At 37.5% G+C, this 27,863-nt stretch overlaps 4 protein-coding genes and 1 pseudogene across 6 annotated transcripts; 3 read left to right on the forward strand and 2 right to left on the reverse strand.

The window, feature by feature from the left end:
• The first annotated feature begins 357 nt into the window (after nt 1–357).
• On the forward strand, nt 358–6,098 carry LOC119991573 (annotated as a pseudogene).
• Nucleotides 6,099–6,161: 63 nt separating this feature from the next.
• On the forward strand, nt 6,162–10,246 carry LOC119990611 (protein DETOXIFICATION 14-like). Its single transcript, XM_038836610.1, has 7 exons — nt 6,162–6,901; nt 7,819–8,363; nt 8,476–8,562; nt 8,639–8,695; nt 8,791–9,029; nt 9,107–9,312; nt 9,427–10,246. Exons 1-7 carry the CDS (start codon nt 6,641–6,643, stop codon nt 9,487–9,489), a joined length of 1,458 nt encoding a protein of 485 aa, XP_038692538.1. The 5' UTR covers nt 6,162–6,640; the 3' UTR covers nt 9,490–10,246.
• A 6-nt stretch (nt 10,247–10,252) lies between these two features.
• LOC119990612 (sec-independent protein translocase protein TATC, chloroplastic-like) lies at nt 10,253–13,388 on the reverse strand. The gene is made up of 4 exons (XM_038836611.1): nt 13,001–13,388; nt 12,029–12,336; nt 11,200–11,490; nt 10,253–10,681 (listed from the first exon to the last, which is right to left on the reverse strand). Exons 1-4 carry the CDS (start codon nt 13,254–13,256, stop codon nt 10,472–10,474), a joined length of 1,065 nt encoding a protein of 354 aa, XP_038692539.1. The 5' UTR covers nt 13,257–13,388; the 3' UTR covers nt 10,253–10,471.
• A 202-nt stretch (nt 13,389–13,590) lies between these two features.
• On the forward strand, nt 13,591–18,673 carry LOC119991876 (origin of replication complex subunit 4). Its single transcript, XM_038838384.1, has 16 exons — nt 13,591–13,739; nt 13,884–13,974; nt 14,084–14,140; nt 14,395–14,442; nt 14,694–14,744; nt 14,826–14,869; nt 14,982–15,045; nt 15,278–15,364; nt 15,960–16,051; nt 16,139–16,220; nt 16,813–16,898; nt 17,022–17,131; nt 17,505–17,597; nt 17,683–17,747; nt 17,880–18,023; nt 18,157–18,673. Exons 1-16 carry the CDS (start codon nt 13,630–13,632, stop codon nt 18,190–18,192), a joined length of 1,260 nt encoding a protein of 419 aa, XP_038694312.1. The 5' UTR covers nt 13,591–13,629; the 3' UTR covers nt 18,193–18,673.
• A 155-nt stretch (nt 18,674–18,828) lies between these two features.
• On the reverse strand, nt 18,829–25,222 carry LOC119991875 (CDP-diacylglycerol--serine O-phosphatidyltransferase 1-like). Of its 3 annotated transcripts, none has more exons than XM_038838383.1 (13): nt 24,849–25,222; nt 23,306–23,493; nt 22,655–22,720; nt 22,509–22,568; nt 21,920–22,010; nt 21,224–21,278; nt 21,041–21,120; nt 20,747–20,863; nt 20,543–20,627; nt 19,865–19,956; nt 19,438–19,691; nt 19,240–19,328; nt 18,829–19,150 (listed from the first exon to the last, which is right to left on the reverse strand). In XM_038838383.1, exons 2-13 carry the CDS (start codon nt 23,470–23,472, stop codon nt 19,023–19,025), a joined length of 1,284 nt encoding a protein of 427 aa, XP_038694311.1. In that variant the 5' UTR covers nt 23,473–23,493; nt 24,849–25,222; the 3' UTR covers nt 18,829–19,022. The 3 variants fall into 3 exon arrangements, with proteins under 3 accessions (XP_038694311.1, XP_038694308.1, XP_038694309.1); XM_038838380.1 differs by having other exon boundaries at nt 23,306–23,500; XM_038838381.1 differs by having other exon boundaries at nt 23,306–23,500; nt 24,845–25,222.
• Between the last annotated feature and the right edge of the window lie 2,641 nt (nt 25,223–27,863).

Genomic DNA, 27,863 nt, shown 5'->3' on the forward strand with positions numbered 1-27,863 from the left:
TGTGTGTGCATATATGTCATGGAGTTCCAACTGATATATAAGCTTGTCAAAGGTAAACTCCATTGACCTTTTTAATCAATTTTATAACTTTACACTTGTTAAAAGGTTCCTTCTACTCTATATGAAGATGACATCTTTGACAACAATCAACATGCACGTTGAAGGAGTGTTATTATTCATTTACTTTTAATATGTATTTTATTTTATTTTATTTTAATTACCCAACGGTGCCATAAGAGCAGCCTAATTCGCCATTATATTATATACATTTAACTATTTAAGAGTACTTATACATAGTTTATGGGGAAAAAATGTACACCTCTTATATAACCTTATTTATTCACCTTGGATAAAACGATGGCGTTAAATACTTGAAAATTCCATTTACGTAAATATTACATTTTTTTTTATTATTTTGAAGTAGTCAGCTAAACCAAAATTTTTCAGAGGAAAAGTAGGCATGTTTGTGTTGCAACTTACAACTAATCACCAAAATAGTTTTAATTTTTTTTTATTATTATTTTCAAAAAGTCAAATTAAAAAATATATATTAAAATAGAAAACACCTAGCTCTACTTACGAAGATGGGCCGATCCCAGACGAAGATGGGCTGATCCCAGATAGAACATTTCACGAAGGATCCAAGAGATGAAGAGAAGCCCATTGATTTTGATCATAGTGGGCTGAAAGGCCCATTTTAGCTATTGCTGAGTGATATTTTAAGTACCGCAATGCCCAGTTGGGTCTAATGGTGCACGCATAGGTCTAATGGTGCACGCATATGGGTCACCATTTGGCCCGCGGGCCTAGGCCCGACCCGAGCCCTGCCCGGATCTGCAGATCAAAGCCCGGACTTGTCCGAAATTAGACCGGGCTTGGGCAGCCCTGATGCGGTATGTCCGGAGCTTTCCCTTGTCCCACATCGAAAGAGTGGGAGCAAGCTGAGTGTCATATATGCGCGAGGCTTGCCTTAAACTAATACCCAAGGTTTTCGGGCTAGTCTTGTGAAGAGGCTTGGTTCTGGGCCTTGGGTACAGCCAGCCCAAGTGTGTATTGGGTGTTGGTTGGGCCTGGGTAGAAGTTTGTATCAATTTGGTATCGGAGCTAAGGCTCGCTTTCGTGTGTGGGCGCAGGTGTGCCTACGGGTGGGCGAGTGATTCGCCCCGGGTCACGAGATGTGCCTAGGTGTGTTAATCCTGCACGTGGGACACGTGTTGTTGTGAAGACGGAGGGAATGATGCGGTATGTCCAGAGCTTTCCCTTGTCCCACATCGAAAGAGTGGGAGCAAGACGAGTGCCATATATGCGCGAGGCTTGCCTTAAACTAATACCCAAGGTTTTCGGGCTAGTCTTGTGAAGAGGCTTGGTTCTGGGCCTTGGGTACAGCCGGCCCAAGTGTGTATTGGGTGTCGGTTGGGCCTGGGTAGAAGTTTGCATCAAGCCCAGCCCGACTCCTTGGGCGGCCTTGGGCCGGCTCCGGCCCGAAGCCTGACACCTCGGGTCAATTTTGACCCGACCTGAACCCGACCCAAGCCTGACATTATTTATTTATATATATATATTTACATATATTTTATATATACATACATATATATATACACACACATACACAGACAGTGCAGTGTGCACTGTCTGTGTATATATATATATAGATTATTGCAATGTATGTGTGTATATATATAATATATATATACATAATACGTATATATTACACATATGCATATATATAATACATTTTCTTCAAATAATACATATATAAATATTATATAGTCAAAAATTTGGGCCCGACCTGAAGCCCTGCCCGAGGCCAGAGCCTTAAGGGCCCAGGCCTCATTTTGAGAGCCAAGCCCGGCCTGAAGCCCGATCCTCAAAGTAGGGCCCAGGCCTGGGCCTCATATTTCAGGGCCGGCCCGGCCCGATGTCGAGACCTATGCACGCATCAAGGTCTTCGGGAATTTAAGGTTCCCTTTTGTAGTAGGGTGTTCCGCAATTCCTTTATAATTTGTAAAATCTACAATTTGAATATAATGGTTTGGGAGGTGTGCTACATCACACTACATATTTGTTTTTACATTTTTAAAATTTGAATGACTTTCTCTCTATCATTAAATATAAATTATAGATTTTAGGAAATTGCGAAACTTTCAAATCTTGCCTTCTACCTCAATGCCTGTCTTAGAAGGGTCTTTGGGAAAATGTAGTTGTAATTACTAATTACGGAACAATTGTACAATTTAAAATAATGGAACTTGCATTGGAAAAAATTTGAAAATTAAATGCTTGCTTCAGTTGTTTTTAAAAATCCTCAAAGTCACAACTATACAAAATTAGGTGTTTATCATTTTGTTACGCCGCTCTTGGACTCTGATGGATTCTTGATCAACGAGTAAATGAAGAACAAGAGGGGTAGAGTTGGATATTGCAACACAAATCAAGCACAATCGAAACAGAGAATTTGACGAAGACATTGATACCCTATTGGAATGGCAACAACCACTTACCGATAGACTAATTGATTATCTCTCCGGACTTAGGGCCAACAATACTCCTTGTGGAATCTTGCTTTTTGTGGACTTGTCCTACTTCCGCGCTTTTATCCGCATGAGCTTCGGTTCAGTCTTACATGTTATGTTGCCAGCGTAAACTATGATATGTGTTATTAATCAATTGAATAATGCTTGAAACCCCCAAAAAGTGATTCCAAAATATCTATATTTAATGTAGAGTGTTGGATGTAAAGTGGAACCTACATGTTTTTTTTTAATCAATGACTATTTTAATGTCACATAAGTTTTGGGTTCTTTTGGGTCACAAAATGAGGATGTAGTATTGTCCGAAGTATATCAAACAATAACAATATTACTATCATAAACCATGGGCAATCCATGGGTCTGCTCACTTCCGAGGAGAGGTTGAGAGCCTCATTTATCCCATAGTAACTTCAGTCTAATCTTACATGTCGTCAACGTGGTGCGGACTGTTCCTGAAACCAGATGTTTACGCCCACTCAATTTTTCGAAGGGCATGCTGGATAAGGTGGTTTCTCGATCACCAAGAAAAAATCATACATATAATATTTGTTCACATTTATTCCGGTTGAAACCATGAATTGATTTGATTTAATTATGTATTACCTTTGCACTAGTTTCGCAGATGAATCTGTGCGTGAGCTTTAAAGTAACCGAATTATATGTAACATTGGCACATTAAACAGGTAGGGATGGCAGGTGCATTGGAAACTCTATGTGGGCAAGCTTCTGGAGCTCAGCAGTTTCACAAACTTGGAACTCAGACATACACTGCTTTATTCTGTCTGATTTTAGTTTGTCTTCCAATATCCCTGATATGGATAAACATGGGAAAGATACTTTTATTAATCGGACAAGACCCCGATATTTCGCTCGAAGCTGGTAGATTTACAACCTGGCTAGTTCCTGAACTCTTTGCTTATGCAATTAATCAACCTCTGATTCGGTTCTTTCAGATGTAGAGTTTGATTTTTCCCATTCTTATGAGCTCCATCATAACTTCGTGTCTTCACATACCACTCTGTTGGGTTTTAGTCTTGAAGTCAAGATTTGAGGATCAAGGAGCAACATTTGCCACCAGTATTTCTCTGTGGTTGAATGTGATTATTCTTGGTTTATACATGAAGTTCTCTTCTGCCTGTGAAGAAACCCGCGCTCCAATTTCTATGGAGTTGTTCCGAGAGATTGGAGGGTTTTTCCGCTTGGCCATTCCTTCTGCAGTGATGACATGGTAATTTATTAATTTATTTTCCTGTGAAAGAAGTAAGCTTTATAATATTTTGAAGCCTTTTTTTTTAAATTTTTTTCAATGTTCATCATTGTTTGCAGCCTTGACTGGTGGTCATTTGAGTTGGTCATTTTACTGTCCGGGTGTTTACCTAATCCGCAGCTGGAAACTTCAGTCCTCTTTGTATGGTATGTTTGTCTAGCAGTGCATTGAATTTGATTATACTATGACAGTCTCCAAAACTCTGAACCACGGAGCAATAGCTCGATCTGTTGGTTATATCTCTGAGCTTAGGGTGGCTGCATGTTATTAAAGTCGGAAGGTCGAACCAATTACGAGTATTTTTCATGGGATTTTCTGGTCTCATGGGCTTTCGGCCCACTTCTGGGGAGGGGTTAGGAGCCTCATTCTCACTCGCATGAGTTTCAACCCAGTCTTATTTATCACCAGTGTGGTACATATATACTATTATGATGACCCGAAAGTTCAAGGCAAATTCTCATAGTTTACACCTACTCAATTGTCTAAAGGACATGTTGGTTGGGTAGATCCTGGTTATCAAAAAAGTCTCCAAAACTCTGAGAATTTGCCTTGAACAAAGAAAATATAGTTGCACTAATCTATTTTGCTGAATTTTCTTTACAGTCTCCAAACAATATGATACCATATGGACTTGGTGCAGCAGCAAGGTTTTTCCCAACATCAATACCTATCCATATATATATATATGCATAGATATGACTTTTGTCCTTTTTGTGTGTAGCACAAGACTCTCAAATGAATTAGGAGCAGGGCACTCAGAAGCTGCATGAATAGTCGTCTACGCTTTGATGTTTGTTTCAGTAATAGAAACAACTATATTAAGTTCAATAATCTTCGCTAACCGGCGCGTTTTTGGTTACGCGTTCATCAATGAGAAGGAAGTTGTGAATTATGTCACTGCTACGTCTCCTTTGGTGTGTATTTCTGTTATACTAGACACCTTACAAGGAGTACTTTCAGGTTAGAGTGAACCCTAATCTTGTTTTTCAACAAGTAAAACTTCCTTTTGCCATAGAAGATTATATAGAGCTTTGTTCGATCTGGTTTTTGATCGGGTGTTGCTAGAGGATGCGGATGGCAGCATATAGGAGCTTATATCAACCTCGCAGCTTTCTATCTTTGCGGGATACCTTGCGCTGCGATGTTGGGTTTCTGGGGAAAGTTTAGAGGGAAGGGCCTTTGGATTGGAATACAAGCCGGTGCTTTTACATAAACGGTCCTTCTCTTTATTGTAACAGGTTGCACAAACTGGGAAAAGCAGGTCTGTGAATTGTATCTTAACTAGCTGCACATTATAGTTTATTTCCTTGTATGGGCATGGAGGCTACTTAGTGGAGTTAGCTTAACTCTCCTTTGTAGGCTTCGACCTCGTTCTCCCCGTATGGGTTTCGACTTGGTCTTACCTGTCACCAATGTGGAGCGGGCTGGATTGACCTCCCGAGCTCATTTATTCCAATGCGTTTGGGATGTAACTTTCTTTTGGTGATGTTTTTGGCATGCTTCAATATTTTCAGGTAATCAAGGCAAGGGATAGGGTCATTGAAGGAAGACATTTAGCTGACAATGGTTTGGCGTAGATTGAAAATGATTGTGAGTTGGCATTTTCTTCTGTAATCGAGAATATATATACATATATATATTTCTCAAAAAAAAAAGAATATATATAAAATTAAGCAGGTAAATAAACATCATGTAGGCAACTACAATTACTACACGCAACCCTTAAAAATCAGTCTCCAAGCATGTGTGCCCTTTGTAATTCTGTTATCGTATCTCATTCTCGCCTGTCTCCAAGGGATTGAATCCATTTATGGGCCCTTACTAAAGCCCAACACTATCAAGGCGTTTTAACTTTCAATATCCTGTTTGAGTGTTTGGTTTGGCCATGGGCCTGTCAATATGCTGCGTAGGCTGTGGGCTTGTATGATGTCACTGGCCCAGGTAGTAGGCCTCTTGGGCTCTCTGGTCATCCAAGACTGTGGGTTTGTCAAGTGTCATTATGCTGCCAAGACTGTGAGTCTGTTATAATGTTAGGTCGTGGGCCTGTACTTCCGGGTTTACCCTGGCTTTGGGCTTGCAGACTCTTTCTCTAGTCTTCTTAGGCCGTAGACCTGTCAGACTCTTTTGTCTTTTTAGGCCATGGACCTGTTAAAATGTCATCTGGATCGTGGATCTGTATGGCGACAGTTGCCCAGACCGTGGACCTGTTGGGCTCTTTGATCTTTTGCGGACTAGTTATTCTGGAGATGGCCTATGTTCCTATTTTGGCCCCTACTGGCAGTCTGGCACAAAGACTGTAAAAGAACTATATTCGCTTGAGGAAGTCTTGGAGAAATGAGAGCTTTCGATAGTACCGAAGCAGCTCTAACTTCGAGTGAGAAATGGGCTCCCAATAGGTTAACCCATGAGATTGCGAAATGGGTCGGTTACTGATCATGGTCCGAAAACATTCCCAGAAAGGTTTTACGTCAACCTCTTCTTTTGAAATACTGTGATGGATGCCCACCCATAAATTTGTGGCAACCAAGGCTGCCCAAGGTTGAAAAGTTGTCAGGAATATGCATGTCCCTTGAAAAAAACAAAGCTGGTAATTTTTCAGGAAAGGAACACAACATTCTCACTTTCTCAGCTTGCCTGCATATTACCTTCAATTTTTCTTATTATAATTTTTTTAACATCTGTCATTTTAGATTCAAATTTTGAATTTTTCACAATATCTATAAACCCATCAGTATTCAGTAGCATTGTAACAAGATCTTGAACAGTCACCATATTTCTTTCCTTTTTCCCTCTCTTCCTAAATAAATCTCACAATCACTATATTTTTCATCCCCTCAACACAATGAGAGACTCAGAAAACATTGAAAAGGGTTTGTTGGTTAGAGAAGGAGAGGAGGAGGACAGGGGATTATTAACATGGGTTGTGCTAATGGAGGAAGTGAAGAGAGTTGGGTACATAGGAGGACCAATGGTGGCTGTGAATTTCTCACAGTACTTCTTGCAAGTTATATCAATCATGATGGTCGGTCATCTTGGCGAGCTCGCTCTTTCTAGCACCGCCATTACCTTCTCCATCTGCGGCGTCACCGGATACAGTCTCGTTGTGAGTTCCATTAATTGGTTTTTAGTCTTCCATGTGTTTGATTATTTGCTCAAGTTAACATCTTTAGCAGTTTTAATTTGCTGGTCATTCGGTTTGTAGTTTGCGTGTAAACCACATCCACGTGTTTGAGTAGTCTATTATTGGCATATAGTTTAAGACAAATATTCTGACAAGTGTTCACATAAATTTTTCTGGAGGTCTGTTTGGAATCTTAGATGTGTCATCGATTTGAATAACAATTGCATAAACTTTCATGTGTCAATTGTCTGATTGCAACATGACATTGTTGGTTCAAATGATCGAAACCACCCATACGCAGATGATTCTTAGGCTCAAAAAAACGCATTGGTAGTGCGAGAGAGACTGGATATGTGCTTATATGTCACTCGGTTAAATTATGTCAGTTTGATGTGGGATAAAGTTGTAACACTCTCCCACACTTGTGCAATGAGTTATGTTAGGCAAACTCAATGAGTGGATAGGTAGAGTTTATGTCCAAATGGATCAAGTTTTTGCTCTGATACCATGTTAGCAAATCTAGCCCAAATACTACAAACCAATATTGTCCTCTTTGAGGCCAAACGCCAGCATGACTTTGTTCTTCTTGGGCTGTCGACACTGATTCTTAGCCCCAGAAAACTCGTTTGTGTAAGAGCAACTGGAGTTTTACTTATATGTCATTCGTTGGGTTATGTCAATTCAATGTGGGATAGTAATAATAACGAAGAAGATACAAATGATTTGGGATTGTAATTGCTGAAGAAATGAACACATTGATGGAAACAATTATCGAGTCCATGTGCATGTCCGTGCAATTAACTTTCTAATATAGTGAAGTGGATCTGCATGTGTAGTTGTGTTCAATTGTTGTTAACTAATTGGCTTTGGAATTTTAACCTGCATAATATGCCACACAGTTTGGAATGTCATCTGCACTAGAGACCATATGTGGGCAAGCTTATGGAGCTCAACAATATCAAACACTAGGGACTCAAATATACACTGCAATTCTTTGTCTTAGTCTTGTTTGTATCCCAATATCAATGATGTGGATCTACATGGGAAAATTACTTGCTTTGATGGGCCAAGACCCTCTGGTCTCGCAAGAGGCTGGTAGATATGCAATTTGTCTAATTCCTTCGCTCTTTGGCTATGCGACACTTCAGTCAGTTGTTAGATACTTTCAGGTGCAGAGTTTGACTGGTCCTTTGTTTGTAAGCTCTTTGGCTACTTTTTGTTTCCATGTTGGTTTCTGTTGGGTTTTGGTATTCAAATCCGAGCTAGGCAACGTTGGAGCAGCAGTAGCACTCAGTGGTTCGTATTGGTTGAATGTAATGTTGCTCGGATTGTATATGATGTTCTCCCCTAATTGTGATAAAACACGAGTCCCTATTAGTATGGAGCTATTCCATGGAGTTAGAAAGTTCTTCCGATTCGCGATCCCTTCTGCTGTTATGATTTGGTAAGTCCTATTTGAACTTTATGTTGTGAAATGATTTTGATATACATTAATAATGCAGAAATCGAGTAGTTTCCTAATGTGAATTTTCCTATTGATATGTCTGCACATATAGCCTTGAATGGTGGTCATTTGAGTTGATCATCCTGTTGTCTGGATTTCTACCAAATTCAAAGCTTGAAACTTCAGTTCTCTCTGTCTGGTATGTTCTCTCAAAATTCCAAAGATAATCTGACATTTGAAATTAAAATTTTCACCATTAATTTTTTTGTCAACAGCCTGCAGTGCCTTTCAACACTCCATATGATCGCAGATGGACTAGGTGGTGCAGTAAGGTTTGTTCCAAAATGTGTATGTATGTATACTCATAAAAATATAGTATTACTGTCGATGATTTGATGCAGCAAATGAATGTGATTCTTGTTTTTAGTACAAGAGTCTCGAACGAACTGGGAGCAGGGAATCCAAGGAAAGCTCGTATGGCTGTCATTGCAGTGATGTTTCTTACAGTGGCACAGTCTATGATATTAAGCTCAATTCTGTTCGCCAGCAAGCATGCTTTCGGTTATGCTTTTAGCAACGAAAAGGAAGTTGTGGACTATGTCTCAGCCATGGCTCCTCTGTTATGTATTTCCGTTATATTGGATAGTCTACAAGGTGTTCTTTCAGGTTAGCTATTTTCTATTGACCTGTGTAATACCAGTGCTCTTAAAACATTTCGGTTAATGTTTCTTAACGTCGATCAGGCGTTGCACGGGGATGTGGGTGGCAGGATTTGGGGGCCTATGTCAACCTTGCGGCATTCTATCTTTGTGGAATTCCAGTTGCAGCCGTGCTGGGTTTCCGGTCACAACTGAGAGGGAAAGGCTTTTGGATTGGAGTCCAAATTGGGGCACTTTTGCAAACACTTCTGCTGTTTATCATTACCAGTTGCACCAATTGGGAAAAACAGGTCCACCTTCACCTTGAAATGAAATAGTGTTGCCCTTGATTGATCACTGCCAGCATTTTTATCTCATTTCTTCTTTTCTGGTTTCTATTTATCTGGGATGTGTTGATGTTGCAGGCAAGAAAGGCGAGGATGATGATGTTTGACGGAAAATCATCGGTACACGATGAATTGATGTGAGAAGGCAATTCTTGTAGACTAGTTTTCATTGTTAATGCAGGAACAAGAAATGTTTAGCATGCAATATTTTCCAGATATTGCACAGCACCATGAATGAATCTCAATAAAGTTACTTACTAAAACTGTTAGATGTCACACTTGAGTCTTCAATTCCTAAAATTCATGTCTAATCATGCCACACAAACATTTCAACAAACACCTAGTGTGTGAGGAGCAAGATTGAAATGTAAACAACAATCTACATAGACTCCCTGACCATGAAAATGTAAACAATTATTTTGATGACTTTGATAAATTATGTTCGATTTGAAGGCTCCAAGTTCATCATCTTCATCCGAGCCTTTTATCAACGAGAATCCACTACGTATATTCATTTACGCCATTGATTTCTACCTATATCATAATTTCAACATTTTTTATTGAATTCATCTCATTTCTTACTATTTCAAGTTATGCCTTTTTATGACTTATTCTTCACATTCTATTATCTCTTATACAAATTCTCTCGATTCCCCTCACAACTACACTATTATCTCTACGTTATACATACACATACCAATACCATCTTAAACGCTTTTCTTGAAACTTATCTTCAATTGGTGGTACTACTACCTTAGACTAATGATCTCATTTATTATCATATCTTCTCTCTGGATCGCCTCAGCGCCATTCCTAGCTACCCCGAATTACATCTCTACACACACCCATCCCCTGTTAAATCCAAGTCGTCTTCTTAGTGCTTTAGACGGCAATCACCTGCCATGATCAATCAACACCAACTTATTTTCACAACTTTCAGACATCTCTCTGCATATAGTGAGGAAAAAAAGAGAGGCCCGCCTACAATTATAGTACAAATAAACTTTACTATCCACAATATACACTCACTCTCCTCTTTCTCAGGTGGTCTGCGACTCATTGCTCAGTGATTTCCTCAAGTGTCGGTCGTACCCCCGAAGCATTGATGTAGTGGGATAACGAATCATCTCCCTGTAAGCTTGACCACCCATGCGCCACCCAGGTACAGACCTAGAAGGGGTCCTGCGAGAAGCATCTGAGTGAGAGGATCAGTTGATGGTGTAAGTACAGCAGCCGCTACAACTGCACCAACAACCACATATCTCCATATTGATAGCATTTGGTCACTGGACACCAAACCAACTTGTCCCAATAGAAGCTGAATAACTGGAACCTGAAGAAAAGACAGAATGAACGGCATCTTTATCACTATTCCTATTGCAATGCGGAAATGAATATAATCCTTTATACATGCATCCATTAGGTCATAATAATTTCAATTTCGATGGCACTCGGCTGTAGAATTTTGTCATAAGATATCTTCTACAACAAAAAGTGATAGTAAAACATAAATTAAGATAAGATGAAAAAAAGAGGGACGTCTCTTTAATCAGTAAACTCATAAAGCCATGAACAAAATTAGTAACCCTGGTTTCCCCCTCAGTCCTTCCCTATAGAAAATCTCCAACATCCATTGGAGTTGCAAAATCCACTACATTGGTAGTAAGAGAAGTTCTAGACTTTTTACTGTACAAGAGCACAAGATGAATTTTACCAAAGAAAGAAGGAACTAAAACAGCGTCACAATTTCGAAGCACACAAAATTTTCACTCAGTAAGAATCAATGCCACTGCAGTGGAAATAAATCTACTTTATGGAAATTTAAAATTTGTTTCAAGAACAAGCTCTTACCTGGAAAGACAAGCCTGTACTGAACATGAGAACAAGTACAAACTCAAAGTATTGATCAATCGACCAGAGGGATTCTACAACCCCTTCTGCATAGCTAATGAAGAAATTCAAGGCTGCTGGAGTCAGGACCAAGTAGGAGAATGCAATACCCGCATAAAATAGTACAGATGAGCCTAAAACAATTGGGCCCAAGAATCTCCTTTCTGCTCTTGTTAAACCCGGAAGTACAAAGGCTATAATCTCATAGAGAATTAAGGGGCTTCCTAAAAGGAGACCACTGTATCCTGATACCTGCAGGATATTAATATCGTATTGTTATAAGAATTTACTACATATTTTCATTATACTCGAATAGATTTTCATGGGAGTTTGAATGCTAAAGTTCGTGATTATCTTGCTCAATGCTGAAATCTAATCTGAGGAGTGCCATAAGAAAGAATTGCAAGCTGGATGAAAAAGTATCATGCATTTGGGGGTCTCAAGACTCAAGAGCTGATAAAGGATCTGTCATAGAGAACTTCCACAGGTTGAATGAGAAAAATGCATCTTATTACTAATAAAAACGCAAAGCTACTGCATGTAATTTCAGTATATGGCACTCCTTTTCCTTTACAATGATCAAACAAGGCACAGAGCACAGCACAGTGAAAACAACTGACACAGGATTTCAGATGGATGATAACAGATTTTGCCGAGGTATGCAGTGTGGTTTGAACTTTGTACCGTGATGCATTTGACTCAGAAATTTCTGCTAACAACTACAATTATTTCAACTGACAAAAATGATATGTATGGTTATAAAGAAAAGAACAACAGCATTTACTCAAACCTTTAAAGTTGTAAAAAAGAACTCTCCAGGAGCTAATTGTAGAAACCGCACACCCTGTGCTTTAACAGGAGCTTCAAGAAAAATGATAAGTTCTTTGGAAAATGCAAAGCAACCCAATATAGCACCTCCAACAGCAAGAACAGAAACAAATATTCTCTGACGCAGCTCTTCAAGATGATCAAATATGGTCATCTCTTTATCATCTGGCAGTTCCTCTTTGCTAGGGTAAAGAAGATTATAAAGTGAGCTTTCTTCATTATTTTGTCCAAAATTTTCTGATATTCCCTCCTCTTGGCCAGCAGACACACCTATACCATCCATTGAGAAAGCAATGTCATTGTCCTACCCATATATCTAGCTATACATCTCCAGATCACTATAAACCAAAACTTCATAAGAAAAAAATAAACAAGTCAGGTAATTTGATAGTTGATATACACGGGCCCTAGAGAAGAAAATAGGCACCAAAATTAATACTTTGCAAATCTGGAATTCTATCAAACATGAGAGCAGCAAAATTTACGATTAATGAGGTACGCCCTAGGATTTTGTAATTTAGTTGGAGTAAGCACCAGTTCATAGCCAACGTCTATGCACATGGCTTCCCACAGCAAGCTAAAAAAGTTACTCCAAGTTTCTTTACCCATAAGTGACTAGCATGAAACAAATCCCACAAAAGAAATTCTTCTCTTCCATATGTAATCTCATTCCAGATGAACTTCAATTCAGTTCCAAATACCGTTCTTGCATACCACTTTCTAATAGTGGTATGTAAGAACAAAACAATGAAGTGGAGTTCGGAGTAAAGCTAAACCTTCTTAAAATATGTGTAGAATTCATAAAATCACAACGTTAATATATTCTTAGCTAAATCTCTATCAGAAGGTCCAGAACCATCATCAACGATCAAACCCTCCTCCAAAAAATTATCAACAAATAAAAGACAACATATGTTATCGATTTGCAGTATACCATTCCTATCTTCAAGTGCCGAGCCAACACCAGCGCCGCTTCTGAACTCCCGCTGTTCATCCCTAACATCGTCTTCAACTGCAAAGCAAACAAAGCTACTCAATTTCCTGTTCCCCCTCAAAGCACCCAGTCTCAATCTCCCTCTAATTGATTTTTTCACGTTTGAAGAGTAAGGTAACCAGTTTCTATCGGACTTCGTAAAACACCAATCGTGGAACTGCAAACGCGGTATGAGAGCAGCACTTGTGCTCCCCATCTCTCCCCCTCTCCTTCTTCTCCTCCTCAATCTCTCTCTTCCTGTCTAATACTCTGTTTCGTGCAGTACTGGAGTATGGATAAACGGTTGGCTCTGGTTATACAAATATATTTTTCTTTTTCTGGATTTGCTGATATTTTGAAGGGCCAGTCCCTGGCGCAATTTAGCCGATTGGGTGGGCGAGGATCTATGGGACATGGGTAGCGTAAAAGTGACAATTGGGCCTTTACAGCCCAAAACTGAATGGGCCCGGTCTGACCCATAAAAGTCTCGTGAGTCGTGAGCATGAAGAATGCGAGCCCTATTAATACCTACCTACTCGATACGCTGCGCTCGTCATTTTCCCGCCATTTTGAACAGAAGAATCTGCAAAATGGAACTGGAAAATCGAGCGGAGAAAACCCTAAATCTCCTGCGAAGCAGGCTCTGTGACCCTAGTTTCATCTTCAAATCTTTCTCGGATTCTCCAGACGGAAACTACAGGTGAATTTTGATCTTAAATGTAGAACCTTCGTTTGGTTTCTCGACGAAATCCACGAAATAAATTGCAATTCATGGATCGACAACTATTAGCAATGTAGGATAGATTGGATTTTTCAGTTTCGTTGTTTTTGTTGTCTGGTGCAGTAAATTGAAGTTCATCATTTCGAGTTCAATAACAGAAGCGTGCAACAACTCAATTCTGCTTCTTGGTCCCCGTGGTTCGGGAAAAATAGCGGTATGGCCTTTTCTTTTGCATCAGCTCTTGGTTAGGTTCTTATAAGATTAGGGATTTTGGTTTTTGTTTTTTAATTTTTTCTTCAATTTGTATGGTGGTGTGATATCAGGTGTTGGAACTTGTTATTAGGGATTTGTTGCTGGAGCACGCTGATGCAGTATCTGTGGTATTTGGACTTGCTCCTCCTCTCTTAAGTTTTTAATTTTGAATGGGAGTAGGAAATTTTATATTCTACTGGATGGTAATGGAAACATATATGTTTGACTTTCCTTCCCCCCTCAAAGCAACCACACAAAGCATGGGGATTTCTTTATCTGAATGTTTAGAAGTGTTATTTAGATGTTATGCCGGAATTCTTTGTCATTGTATTCACTCATAAAAAAGATCAAAATGTTAATGCTCATTCGTAATGTATTGCAGATTAGATTGAGTGGCCTTCTGCATAGGGATGAGAATTGTGCTTTTAAGGTAGGGTGCTTCCTATTTTCTTCTCCACTCAGTGCACTTTTGTATGTAATTGCTACAATTTTGAGCCTATATTTTGGTACATCCTAATGCATACAAATGGAATGCTGAATGCATGACCACTGCAGTCATCAATGTACATGCTTTTATCTTTGTAGCTTTTATGAGGATTTTTTTTTTCCTTGTCAAAGTACGGTTGGTATTGCCATTAAAAGCTTGTTCTTGTATAATCATCATGGCTATTAATCATTCAGGAAGTTGCTAGACAGCTATGCTCGGAGCATCAACTGTCATTCTCTAAAATGGTAACTTGCAAAACCTTTTCAATGTCACTATTTTGCATTTTGACTAGATGATTTAGATTTTGATCTTGACAAATTTTTTAGGCATCATTTGATGATAACTCCCAGTTCATGATAGCCACATTACGGTGCGTGTATATATATTCACTGCTATGCATTCTATTGTCTTCAAATGCACTTTGAACTGTTAGTCAAATTTTTCTGTAACCAGTTCCAACGACTTTTATTTCTTGTTTTCAGGGAGTGTGGATTAGCACATAAAACAGTTATTTTTGTTCTTAATGAGTTTGACCTATTTGCACAGGTAAGACTGTTCCATTTTCTGTCCATTCCCTTTTTGAATGCTTAAGAAGCTTGACGGGTTTGAAATGTCAAAATTTCTACTCTGGATTTTTGCTGTATTTAGAATTGATGGCAGGTCATGTAAAGAGCCATTGTATATTAGAGCAGACCTCTATTTGCTGCAAATAGCACTGTTCATCTTGTTTCAAATTGATTTACTATTGAGCCAATTTCTACTGTCTGTCTTTCTATAGGGAAAACAAAGATTACTGTATAGCTTGCTGGATGCTATGCAATCAGTAACGTCCCAAGCTGTTGTTGTTGGAGTGAGTTGTCGACTGGTATGTGGAGTTGAATTTCATTTTAGATTTTTCCAGTGGCATTTATGAATGGAAGCCTTTCCTTGAACCCTTGGCCTAGTGGTAAGGTTGCTTTACCCCAACGTAGTGGTCATGGGTTCAAACCTTAGAAACAACCTAATTGCATTGCGCAGTTAAGCATGCATACAACTTGTCATTTTCTGATCCACCTCCACTTCGGGAGCCTTGTGCACCTGAGTTATTTACTTTCTTTATGTTCCTCCAACCTCATTTATGAATGGAAGCCTTTCCTTGAACCCTTGGCCTAGTGGTAAGGTTGCTTTACCCCAACGTAGTGGTCATGGGTTCAAACCTTAGAAACAACCTAATTGCATTGCGTAGTTAAGCATGCATACAACTTGTCATTTTCTGATCCACCTCCACTTCGGGAGCCTTGTGCACCTGAGTTATTTACTTTCTTTATGTTCCTCCAACCTTACATGACACTTAAATCACTAAATGTTGAAGTAAATAGAAAATAGTGTTTTATTGGTTTGTTCCAAATTAACATATGCAGACCTCACTGTTGAATGATATTTGTAAATCTTCCCAAATAATCAAACTATTTTCCACATAGGATGCTGATCAGCTGCTGGAAAAAAGGGTAAGATCTCGTTTTTCACACAGGAAATTGTTGTTTCTTCATCCATCAAACGAAGATATACAGAGGTAATTTTCCCTTGTCTGGAATCAGGAGAGCCACTCTGGTTTGTACTCGATAATGAATGATATGATTTTTTCGATCTTGTGATGCAGATTGCTAGAACATGTTTTATCTTTGCCAACGGATTCAAGCTTTTCTCATGACTACATGGTTGAATTCAATAGAAAGCTTCAAGTATCCTTCATGATGTTGAATGCTTAGAGAGAAAAAGACAAACAAATTTAGTGTAGTTTCTTAATTTATTTATTTTTAGTCTCCCATCTTGTAGTTATATAATAACTTGTTCCTGGCTTAGTTTAAATTGGGATGCTTTATCCCATTCACTAGCTTGTGGCCCAGTAGTGGTTGGCATCCTATATTTATATGCAGCCATGGTGATATTTAAACACAGTTGGATGTGAATAAAGTTCAGTTTCTTCGTGATGACTGAATTAGTGAAATCAGTTATATCTTTTACTTGTATGCCCTTGGAATCGTTAGTCCTTGCCAGGATAGCTTTAGTAAAATAAGTTTCTTATAGTTGAGTACCCATTTTTTAAATTCAGTGCCGATCCCAAGAGGTGAACATTTGAACCAGTGATAGAGTTGTAGCGGTGCAACCTAGAGGTCACATTTTTCAATTCCTAGTAACAGACTCTTCATATATTATGTGGGGTAAGGTTTGCGTACATGTTGCATGTCCTCGAACCCGCCCACTGCGGGAGTCTTGTACCCAAGTGTTGTTTACCTTTAGCTTTTACCTGTGCTGATCCTTGACATCTCTCAGAATATTTTAGCAGACCAGAGATTCAAAAATATCATTGCTACGTATTTGGATTCCAGTTCCACTGTCAACCATTTAGTAAGATTTCTGTAAGTTTTTCTTGTTTCTTCTGAAAAAAACAGAGTACTATATGAATGTATATTTCTTTCATTAAATGAGATATTTTAAGATTGCCTTGTTTCTCCTCCACTAAACTCGTTGTTTGTCCCTAGATTTGTAGCTGTTTCAAATATGGATATGGAATCTGGATTCCTCACACTTGAGAACTTCAAGGTTGCACTTTCAAGTATCCAAAGGCTGCCAAAGCTGGAATGTATAAAAGGTCGGGGTATACTTCTATCGGATTAGAACTATAAGTTGAAATACTGCTGATTGGGTGCAATTTCTCCCTCCCTAACATCTAAAATACATTATGATGATGGATGACAAATAATTGTTACTCGTACATCACGTGCTGTAAATGTCCTGAAGTCCTGATTCCTGAACTTATTAAAATACAATGCCATGAAATGAAGAGTTTAAATGTCTTATAAATGGTTGCGTGCCCAATTATTATTATTGAATTTCTCTATGATGCCCCTCAACATGTGGATCTAGAATGGAATTAGTTCATGCACTCTTTTTGTGAGCAAAATCCATTTTAGTATTTTATGGGTACACAATACCATGTATGAACATTTAGCTTGCTTGAGCAGATTGTTCCATATTAGAACTATACATACTGGTATGCATGAAGAGATTGGAAGTCAAAGAGCAAAATTCATACAACTTCAATACTGTCATGAAAGGTGAACTTCCGAATTTGAATTCATTTTATTGCTTTGATAGCACTTTAAATGTTTCATTTACTTACATGTTTGGCATATGTAGCAGAGTATAAAAGTATTCATGATTCCTTCCGAACATCAGATTATTATGCACGGAGTGTATGCTTACGGGTATGTTAGCTATATATTGAACTGTATTCTCTGTCTTTTGCAAAAGATAAAAACTAAAATGAATCTGAAGTTGTCATTCCTTTCAGTTTTCTTCCATCATCTTTTGACAGCATGTGGCCTTATCTTGTGCAGGCATTTGAACACCTTCTTCAACGCGGATTAGTATGTTTCATGGACAACAGAGTACAGGGGCAATCTGTGGAATTTCGATCAGTAAAGCTTCTAATTTCGCCTATTGAGTTACATCAAGGGATGAAATCATATCACTCTTGCCCGGTGAGTTATTTACCCTTAGACTACTTGCATGTGTACATGCAGTATTGGTTTTTTCCCGTGATTTTAATAGTCAATCCTGGCATGGGTTTTATCTGGCCTTCTTTTAAAGTGATAAGTTTATTTACATTGGCAGGCCATTCTTCTAAAATTAATGGATCGTGAAGGCTGAGTATGCAGCTTTGATCGCAGATTAAGTATTATACATTTACAACTACAGCTTCTTCCGAGAATTGGATGACTATACCTTTGTGGGTTTACTCTCGTCTCTTCTTTCGACAAAATTCCTCCATATTTTCAAAACTCAGTTACGAATTTATCAAGAGCGAACCTTGGCAATGATAAAAGTTATTCAATTGCAATTTAGGTAATCCATGTTTGAATCATGGAAACAACCTCTTAGCAGCTCAGGACAGCTGTGTATCTACTCTCCACAGACCATGCTATGTAGCATGAGTCTTGTGCATGTATAGATATACTTGTAGACCATGCTACGTAGCAGGAGTCTTGTGCATGTAGATATATTTGTATCGCTTATCAAGACTGTTTATTTTCCTCCCCTTCTGGTGAAAAGAATCTTGTGCATTGAATTTGCCGTTCTTAATGAATGTTTTTAGAGGTGAGAATCCAACCCTGCACCTTGTTGCTATTAATGAATGTCTTGTGTAATTGCCATACGTACGATGTGACTTATGATGCAACTTCACTTTGGAGAGGTTCTCAGTAAAATTTTCAGAAAAAAATTAGGGTTCAAACTGGTCATTCAAACTCTTTCCTTTGACAAAGAAGTACAATGATGGGAAGTCACTAGACTCAAAACAGCCCATTATCATAAATATTGGGATAATTTTTCCTTCTAATAACCACTCTAAATGAACTGGATCCACTGATCTAAACGAATAAGCATTTACAATTCCATTAAGTAACAGGTATTTACAAAATTGATGGACGCCTCAGTAAAAGTAGAAAGGAATAAAAGAATTAGAGTACCACACTGCAAAATTATCGTCTCTTTCTCATCAAATTCCTATGCAGCTGCCAAGACCACACTGCCAGGAATATCACAAGGACCATCGCTATGGTTATCCAAAAAATCAGCAGCCACATTGGCATTGGGTTAGGATAGAGACCTGTCGTGCAAAAATACCACCAGCGCATTAATCTCCGAAAAACTGGATTAGCATACAAATGGTTCTCCAAACATTAGGTTAAAACCTACCATGTCCAAACTTGATGCAAATGAGTAGTTCAATAATGCATATAGCAAGGGACAGCCAGCAAAATGCTCCGACCTTTTTCACTGGTTTTCTGGGAAATCGGTACAAAAAATAAACAAAAGTTACATGTTAGTAAAACTGGATGAACTCTCCAAAGAGTAAAATCTAACATTGCATTAAGTCAAGGACAGAAACTGAACCTGTCTTGGAGGTATGAGTTGTACTCGCGAGTTGTGGGAATTGCAATCAACCACCACAATATCAACCTATATATGATTAAAGGGTTTCGAGGAGGAATCCACAGAGAGAACTTGAGGAAAAATGTGTTCAGCTCGACTGTCATGAAAACAATGCAAAGACTTATAACTTGAAGGAAACGCCATGGACCAAGCAAGGGTTGCCACTCGTCTTTATCCCATTGTGCAGGTGTAAATTGTCCCAATGTTCGTTTGACCTAACAACAGCAAAGAAAAACTATCTCAGTTGATTGCATTCATATCATTGAAGCTCCAACTAGAGAGTGAAACATAACCATAGCTAACAACAGCACTAACCACAACAGCTGGAAAGATAAAAATAGAAAATCTTAAACATGGAAGAACCAGTAATAAAATTTCTTGAACATACTTTGCCTATAATATTGGGCTGGCGGCTTATTCCAACCCACTCATACGTTTTCCCATCAAAATACCTGACAGTATGCATGCCCGCCCAGATACCTGAAATAATTTTGCCAAAGAAATTGTCAGAGTAAGTCATGGAATATATACAACCCAAGCAATTATCATTAAAACATGTTTAAGGCTCGAATATTGACAAGTCAAAAAATACAAATAACTCATCTATCAGAAGAACAGCTGTTAACCCACTCCATTTATCAGTAACCTCAATACATAAGTCATACCGCCTAAGAATATTGAAAAACTGGATTGAACAAAGAATGACAATAAAAGCAAGAGAAGGGAAAGTGGAAACAGTTTATGCTAAATCTTCTTAAAGGTGTGTTCAGTATGGGTGTAAAGGAGCTTAGGTACATTACAGTTCAACAGCCACCATTTTTATCCAAAAATAATTAACAAGTCCTTCTTAGCCTCATAACTGTGAACCTTGTAAGTGATAATCCTTCACCCCCATACAAATGCACCCTTAGGGTGGAAAAACAAAAGAGGATTCTTCTTATTATATTAACTGAATCCACATCTATCTGTAGATTTCCATTTTTTTATCATCAAACAAGATACTTGCCCTCAAGGATGAGAAGATGATGGAACAAAAATAAGATATAAAGAAAGAATAGCATCTTACCAAACCAATTGCAAACCAGAATATCAAGAATTATACTGTCCCACCAGCATTCATTAAAGTTGGGTAACATGTGCCGAAAGGTGAACTGAAAAAACCAAAACTGAAGTGAGTTTATCAAAACCAATAATAACCAAGCAGACAATTTGAAGGACAAACAAATGTTAACAAATGCAATGAACACTGATAACTGAAGGAGAATCTAACCTCCAACAGCTCAAATCCAATTGATAGCACCCACAGAAGGGGTTGATTACGAATTAGTATAGCCTTACCCCACCACCCAAAGATATGAGCTAAAACAAATTCATCAAAAAGTGTGTCCTGGAAAAAATAAACCAATCGGATTCAGAAGTCAAGGTAGCATACTAATAATGTAATTGCGTGCAAAATGCAACAACTAGAAAAAGAAGAACGGAAAAAAACATGTTTGATGAAACAAACACAAAAAGGGTCGGGGAAAAAAATGAACCAAATGAGTTGTGAAAGAAGATTTCATACATAAACATTCTTAAACCTGTTTGTAGGACTTTCAGGCACATAAATCCGGCAATCAGCACCATATGACCTTTCTGGGAGCTCTGCATAAAGTCAACAAACACAAATAATGATGTTAGAAAGAAGTCAACAATCCAATTCTTTAACGCAAAGATGCCAAATAGATGTAAAGCTCAAATCACTTGCCAACACCAAGATCAGGATGTAGAAACTTCATAAATTGTCGAGCATTATCACGCTTCTGGGAAAAATAAATTACGAATTACTATCAGTAATCAGCGCACAGTTTCAGGTAAAGGGTACATATTCGATAAGAAAAGGCATTCAAGGTTCTTAAAGTTGCAAGAGCGCATATACACATGGATGGAGAGAGTAGAAGAAAGAGAGTATGCAAAAGCAGTTACAACATAGGTTCATCAACTCTTAAAAAATTTAAAAGTTCCTCCACCAATAATATTAGAGAGAAGAATATAAAAATCAACCAAAGAAGAATGCTGCAGGAAAAATGAGATATATGTAAAACTCATTCACAAACAAAATCCTGAAATATAAGGGTTCAGGTGGTCAAATTTAAAACTCTATTGAAATTAGTTCAACTAAATTCAATTTTCTTCCCAGTTTTCGACTTTATAGCCACTTGTATACATGAAAACGTGACATTTTCATAAGAAAACCTAAACCAGCCCAAACATGTCAGGTCTGATGATCATTCTCTCATTCCATAGAGAATCAAAACAACTAGAACCCAACCCCAAAAGTATAATGATCTTTCTAGGGTCAAGAAATTCCTTTGCCAGTTGTCAATGTAAATGTAAATAAATGAGTAGTCAGGATTCACAACAGAAGATAAACAGGGAGATTGAAAGGAAGAGAGAAACCAACTTGGAAAAGCAAAAATGTGAGGGATACAAGGTAAGCAACAGCCATCCCATGAACCAACCGCCAAAGTGCAGGATGAGGCCTAATAAGGATCCTGTAAGAAAATACATATGTTAAATGATAAAGTTAACAGTCAATCACCACTGTAAATCCACATCATTCAAAAAAAAAAACAAGAAGAAACAGAAGGGGGTTTTGGGTGGCGGGGGGAGAAGGCATTCCACAGTAATTGTCGTCCAATTGAGTTCCCACGAGTTTAAGAAAATATCTACCTGAACATTGAGTGTATAAAGTCAACACCACAAACTTCACATTATAATCTTCCAGACATTCTTCAGTACGTCAAATTATTGTATTTACTCGGCTGTGATTTTATAAATTACATTCACATTAACATAATGACTTTAGGAATTATTTTTTGATTTTCGATTGTTCAGGCTTTTCTTTGAGATGGAGGAATTTGAACCCCTGCCAACATCATTTATATAAGCATACCAGAGGAGATAGAATTCAACGTAAAAGATAATGTATTTCAAAAGTAAACAAAGTATAATACTCAATGAAGATGCTAACAACTCAGTATCAAACTTACGTTGATGGAGCCTGCAGCAAACAATATGCAAGAAAGACAGCAACCATTGCCAGTACACCCCTACAAAAAAAGTAAGTGGAGGAGAAAATTCAGTCTAAGATCACAAAAAGAGCTTTGAGATAGACGATATAAACCAAAATACAAACCTTTTTACCGATGTTATAATATCACCTGAAGCACCGCTTTCTGGGTCAAGCGCACCACTTGCCCAACTGATATGTGCATCCAGACAAACAACAGGGAAAAAAAAATAATTGAACACGCTTGGAAAACCCAGAGGTCATAGTTGAACATGTAGCACAATGATAGAGTTGAAAGAGTGCAACCTATAGCTCACAAGTTTAATTCATGCAAACAATCTCCACACATTATATGAATGTAAAGTCTACGTACATCATATATGGCACGACCCCACCCACACGGGAATCTTGTGCACATGAGTTGTTTCTACTTGAAAAACGAAAAGTAAAAAAGAAAAAAAGAGTATAGAACACAGAAAGATACCCCATATTACGTGAACAAGTCAAGATTGTCACCAAATTATCCCATAACACAAGAAGGCATAACACTAACTAGAAGGCAGTCCTCCTCTAGAAATAAAAGGATTAGGGTGAAAGACTCAAATGCATTTTTGCAACAACTAGAAGATATTCATTAAACGCGATCAATTAACTGAAAAAATCATAAGGGTGGTGTCAAAGGAAGGCCAAAATAAAAAAATTACAGTATATAATAGCAATTCAATCAAATAGTTTTAATGCATTTAAAAAGACCACCAAATGGAAAAGGGAACTAACATGAGAAAACAAGCACCAATTAGTAACAATGAAATGGTATGAGGTTTATATGCCCATGCAGTCCATGGATCAAATTCGTCATCAATACTTGATTGGTGGACACCACCATTTTGATTGACATTATAATCCTTTCGCCTCAGCCTCCTATGGCCATTCGGCTCCATCATGGCATGTAATTAAGAGACAACCTGCAAGCTGCAAATACATCTGTTCAGAGCGAGAGGTAAATAATAAAAGTAAAGAAACATAATCCAATGATTTGATAGAAAGAAATTATATGGGTATTTTCAAACAAAGCAGGACTTGTACAAACAATCTATCCAGTAAGTCTGTATAAGAATCTCATACATCAAATCCATTCTTCCCCAAGTTTAAAAGAACATTTACCAAAAGCAGCATAACTAGCAACCTTTAAAAAAATAGTGGAAAGCAAAAAAGCAGAAAAAGCAAGGCATAATGAATAGAGCATCCTGTGACCTGTGTGAACAATTGACATGACAATTGAAACTGAATTAGAAGTGTTTGGCTCACATGAAAAGTCCCCATGCAAAAACAATTACCAGGTACTGGTTATGACTTACCAAGCAATCGCTTTATGTTAAAAAACGTAGTAGCTAAATCCTCAGAAGGAACAAGAAGCAACAGCAATGAATCCAGTGATACATCTAAAGGCCAAATAAGGATGAGAAATTGACTTACGGGCTCTATTTTTTTGATAGCTCAACATCACAGGCTAATGATTCAAGATTCAAAACAACACCTTAACCAAAATAACCTGAGATATCTAACAATCCTACTGACCCCAATTAACACACAAGTCTCACACTCAAGTGAAGGGATTAAGATTTTCACACTCCACTGGGTACAACCCAAAAACACTATGTAGGACAACAAACACTACTAAGTATTATCTTTTCATGTGAAAAGCATCACTGCAAAAGGAAGAATCAAGAACTCTATTTGTTTCAGACTCTGTACCCCCATGGACTAAGTCCATACAGATCAGAAAATATAAAATAATTCCTAAAAGGGCTAGAAAAGACTCACAACCTTTGATCATATAATTGTGAAACAGTGAAAACTGATAAAGTCTGACAGAAAGTGCCTAAATGCATCACCTGAGTTTAAAATTATATCAACTACTAAACATATACATATTAAGCTAATCAAGGGATGCAAGACATAAAAGCAATTGATAAGCCAAATCAGGCACCGCCATATCAAATAATTCAAGATTCAGCAATGCATGCGACCAGAAAACCAACACACACACACAGAGAAAAAAATCCACATATCGAAAGCAACATCTTAATGTGCAAGCTAATTAACTAATGAACCAAACAAGACTAAAACGATATAGAACCAACCAAAGAATCAAAGAGAACTACACCAATACGTCCGAGATATATATATATATATATATATATAGAGAGAGAGAGAGAGAGAGAGAGAGAGAGTAGAGATTTTACATTACAACACAGAATTGGAAGCAAAAAAAAGAAAGATTTAGAATGCGAGTTTTTTTTTCCTTCTTAATACCTACGTGTGTTGGGGCAATGGATCCCCAGCAGTGCGACTGAGGGAGATCGAAGCCGTCGGATCAGAGAGTTCAATTGTAATTTGAAGAAGTGAGAAGACAGCAGGCGGAAGAAGTAGAGAAGAAAGAAGAAACGGAAATGGAAAGAAGACAAGGTTGATTGTGTAATTTTATAGAAATCGAAAGTAGTAATATCGATAGCAGATTTGCAGTGGCAGTAATGGCAGATGCAAAGTGTTTTCGCTTTCTTTGTATGTATGTCTGTATGTATGTATGTATGTATGTATCTCTATCTGTGACAGAGCGGCGAAAAGGCGAAGGTGGACGGACGACGATAATGATGATGACGATGATGCGGAAAATTAATAAAGGTTACGATGAAAAAGTAAGTACGACGGTCAAAGAGAGATTTGAAGGTGTATTTATTAGATACGGAAAGGACGGGGTTTTTTTATTTTTTTATTCCCGAATTGCCCCTTCGGATCTTCTTTAATTTCCAAGAATAATATTATTATTACGTTAATTATGCGTATATTCTTTTGAATTGACTGAATTTTTTTAAAAATAAATAAATAAATTATTCGGTTGTGAATTAATTATTAATGATTTGATTGGGATTGTGACGAGGAGGATATCTTTGTACCCATTGACTGACTAGGAGGACATCATTAAGAAAGGTCTCAAATTTTTTTAATAAGAAACTATTTAATTTTTTTCCTAATTTTTTACTCTATAATATATCTAGAGCGATTTTCGGACAAATTTTCAACGCACTTGGTGAGTCTATTGATAATGTAGATCCGATTGATACTCGTGTAACATCTCCTATTCATAAATCAGTGCTCGCCTTTATATAGAGCGATACCTCTTCATCGATGTTATTTTTCGACTGGAGGACCAAGAGTTAACTATCGAGACCGTAGTCCGGCTCCTATTTCATATAGGAACAGTAGACAATCAAATCTAATTTTCCCATAATCCTTGTATCTGCAATAGTGTGAAAAAAAGACTCGACTCTAAATTGTTCAATTATTCAAGAATTGTGGTGTTGAGTTTATCGACACTTTACCTTACAATGAGTAAGTTCTAAATTCCTATATAGGGGGACAAAGGAAATGATATAACTCGGTAGTAGAGCCTGGTTATCCCTAATCTCAATGTAAATTTTTTTTTCTATTTTCACTTGGATTCATGTTAATCTAGTTGGGATTGTTAAAATTCAATCCCAAATGAAAGCCTAAATAATTTTATTGCAATTCAAATGTCACATATATATATATATATATAGAGAGAGAGAGAGAGAGAGTTAAAGTAAGTTAGAATTTGTACTAAAAAAAAAAAGTAAGTTAGAATCTAAATGTTTGAAAGATAATTTTATGCGTTACTTTTATTGTAAATTGCTAATAAAAAAGATTGATACGTCAAGCGTCAATGGTGAGAGATATATTCTTACTGTCTTAGTAAAATAAAGTTGCACTAATGATTAATCCCACGATTTAATGTAACTTTTCTACAATCAATCGGATCCATCTCACCTAATCATTACATTCCATGCTGACTACTAGTAATCATTATCTCTAATCACGAATTACTCTTTCTTTGATCACAAAGAATCTTTCTATCTTATCCTCGTTGAATGTGGAATCACTTTTTCTTTTTCATTATTACAAATCTAAAATAGTAATAAACAAGACAAATAGAAGATAACCTCTTTGACCAATTTTTATTTTCACCCCAATTATATTTTAGTTTTGTGTGAACGCATTTTTGCATGCAAAAATATTATTCGCTCCGAGGTACCTAGCTTTACGTGTACTTTTACCCTCTCCTCACGATTTCACGATTTTATTTCAGTAAATTATGGGTTCTAATGACGCCTCTCTTGTGGATGCATTTTTACATCCAAAATTTCAAGTAGACATTGTCCGATCTAAAGTATCTCTATACGTACATTCCTATATATATATATATATATATATATATATACTCCCTTTATTGTTTTTGTTTTAGGATATCATCCCGTCTCCCCGTCCATACGAATCGATAATCTTTTAAGTTTGGAAGGGGTGAGTAGGCCAATGAGCAATTAAACTAGATGGTACTAATTGTGTGCCATTGATAGTAGTAGTAAGGTCAAGATGGTGTCTCCACCTACTCCAGTGAGTCCAACCTGCAACGACTAGTACGAAATCAAGTGCTTAAAATTGACTACTCGAATTAAATACTGAGAGACAAAATGGAATATATATTACAAGTTTATAACACAAAGAGCGACCCTTCAAAATTTTAAAAACATTTTTCTTACAAATGGAGGAAGGACCACGAGCAGTCACAGACAGACAGTCAAGCAAACACCCAACTTGTTTTATGTTCATGTCTTCTTAGTCCTAATTTTCTTACAAATCTGAATGTTATTATATCAATAGATAACATGTTAACACAAGACTAGCAATTTGTCCAAGAAAAATTATGGTTTGTTCACACTTCACAAAGATAGATAGATATATAGTCATATAGATACACCAATATTAGTTGCAATAGCGACAACAAACTGCCACTCCTCCCAAAAGTAAGTGCCACCCAAAACACACATATAAAGACAATATTGGTCTACCCTATATACATATACATATATGTATGTATGTATATTATCCTCAACTGGTCCTATACAAATGTGTGTGTGTGTCTCAGAGGGAGGGGAACAGTGACCACATGAAGTTATGTATGACTGGTTTTTTTTTTTTTTTAATGAACATAGATATTGTTTTTAGTGTTTGTCGGAATGGTTTATGTGTAGGGTTTCTTTATAGTTGAATAAATGATGAGGATGAGAGTTGGTGATCATAGAATAATATCCAGCTGGAGCCTGGAGGGAATATATGAAATTATGAATTGTTGTTGATTGAGTTGTTTACTTTTGTTGCGCTGGTTGACTATCCGAGCTAGTTTAGACCCATATCGAATGTTCAAAAAACAAATTTATATATTGTCGTTCTCAATTAAAAAAAGAAGATAATTGTT

The sequence above is a fragment of the Tripterygium wilfordii genome, chromosome 22, assembly GCF_013401445.1.
Source record: "Tripterygium wilfordii isolate XIE 37 chromosome 22, ASM1340144v1, whole genome shotgun sequence".
NCBI classification, from domain to species: domain Eukaryota; kingdom Viridiplantae; phylum Streptophyta; class Magnoliopsida; order Celastrales; family Celastraceae; genus Tripterygium; species Tripterygium wilfordii.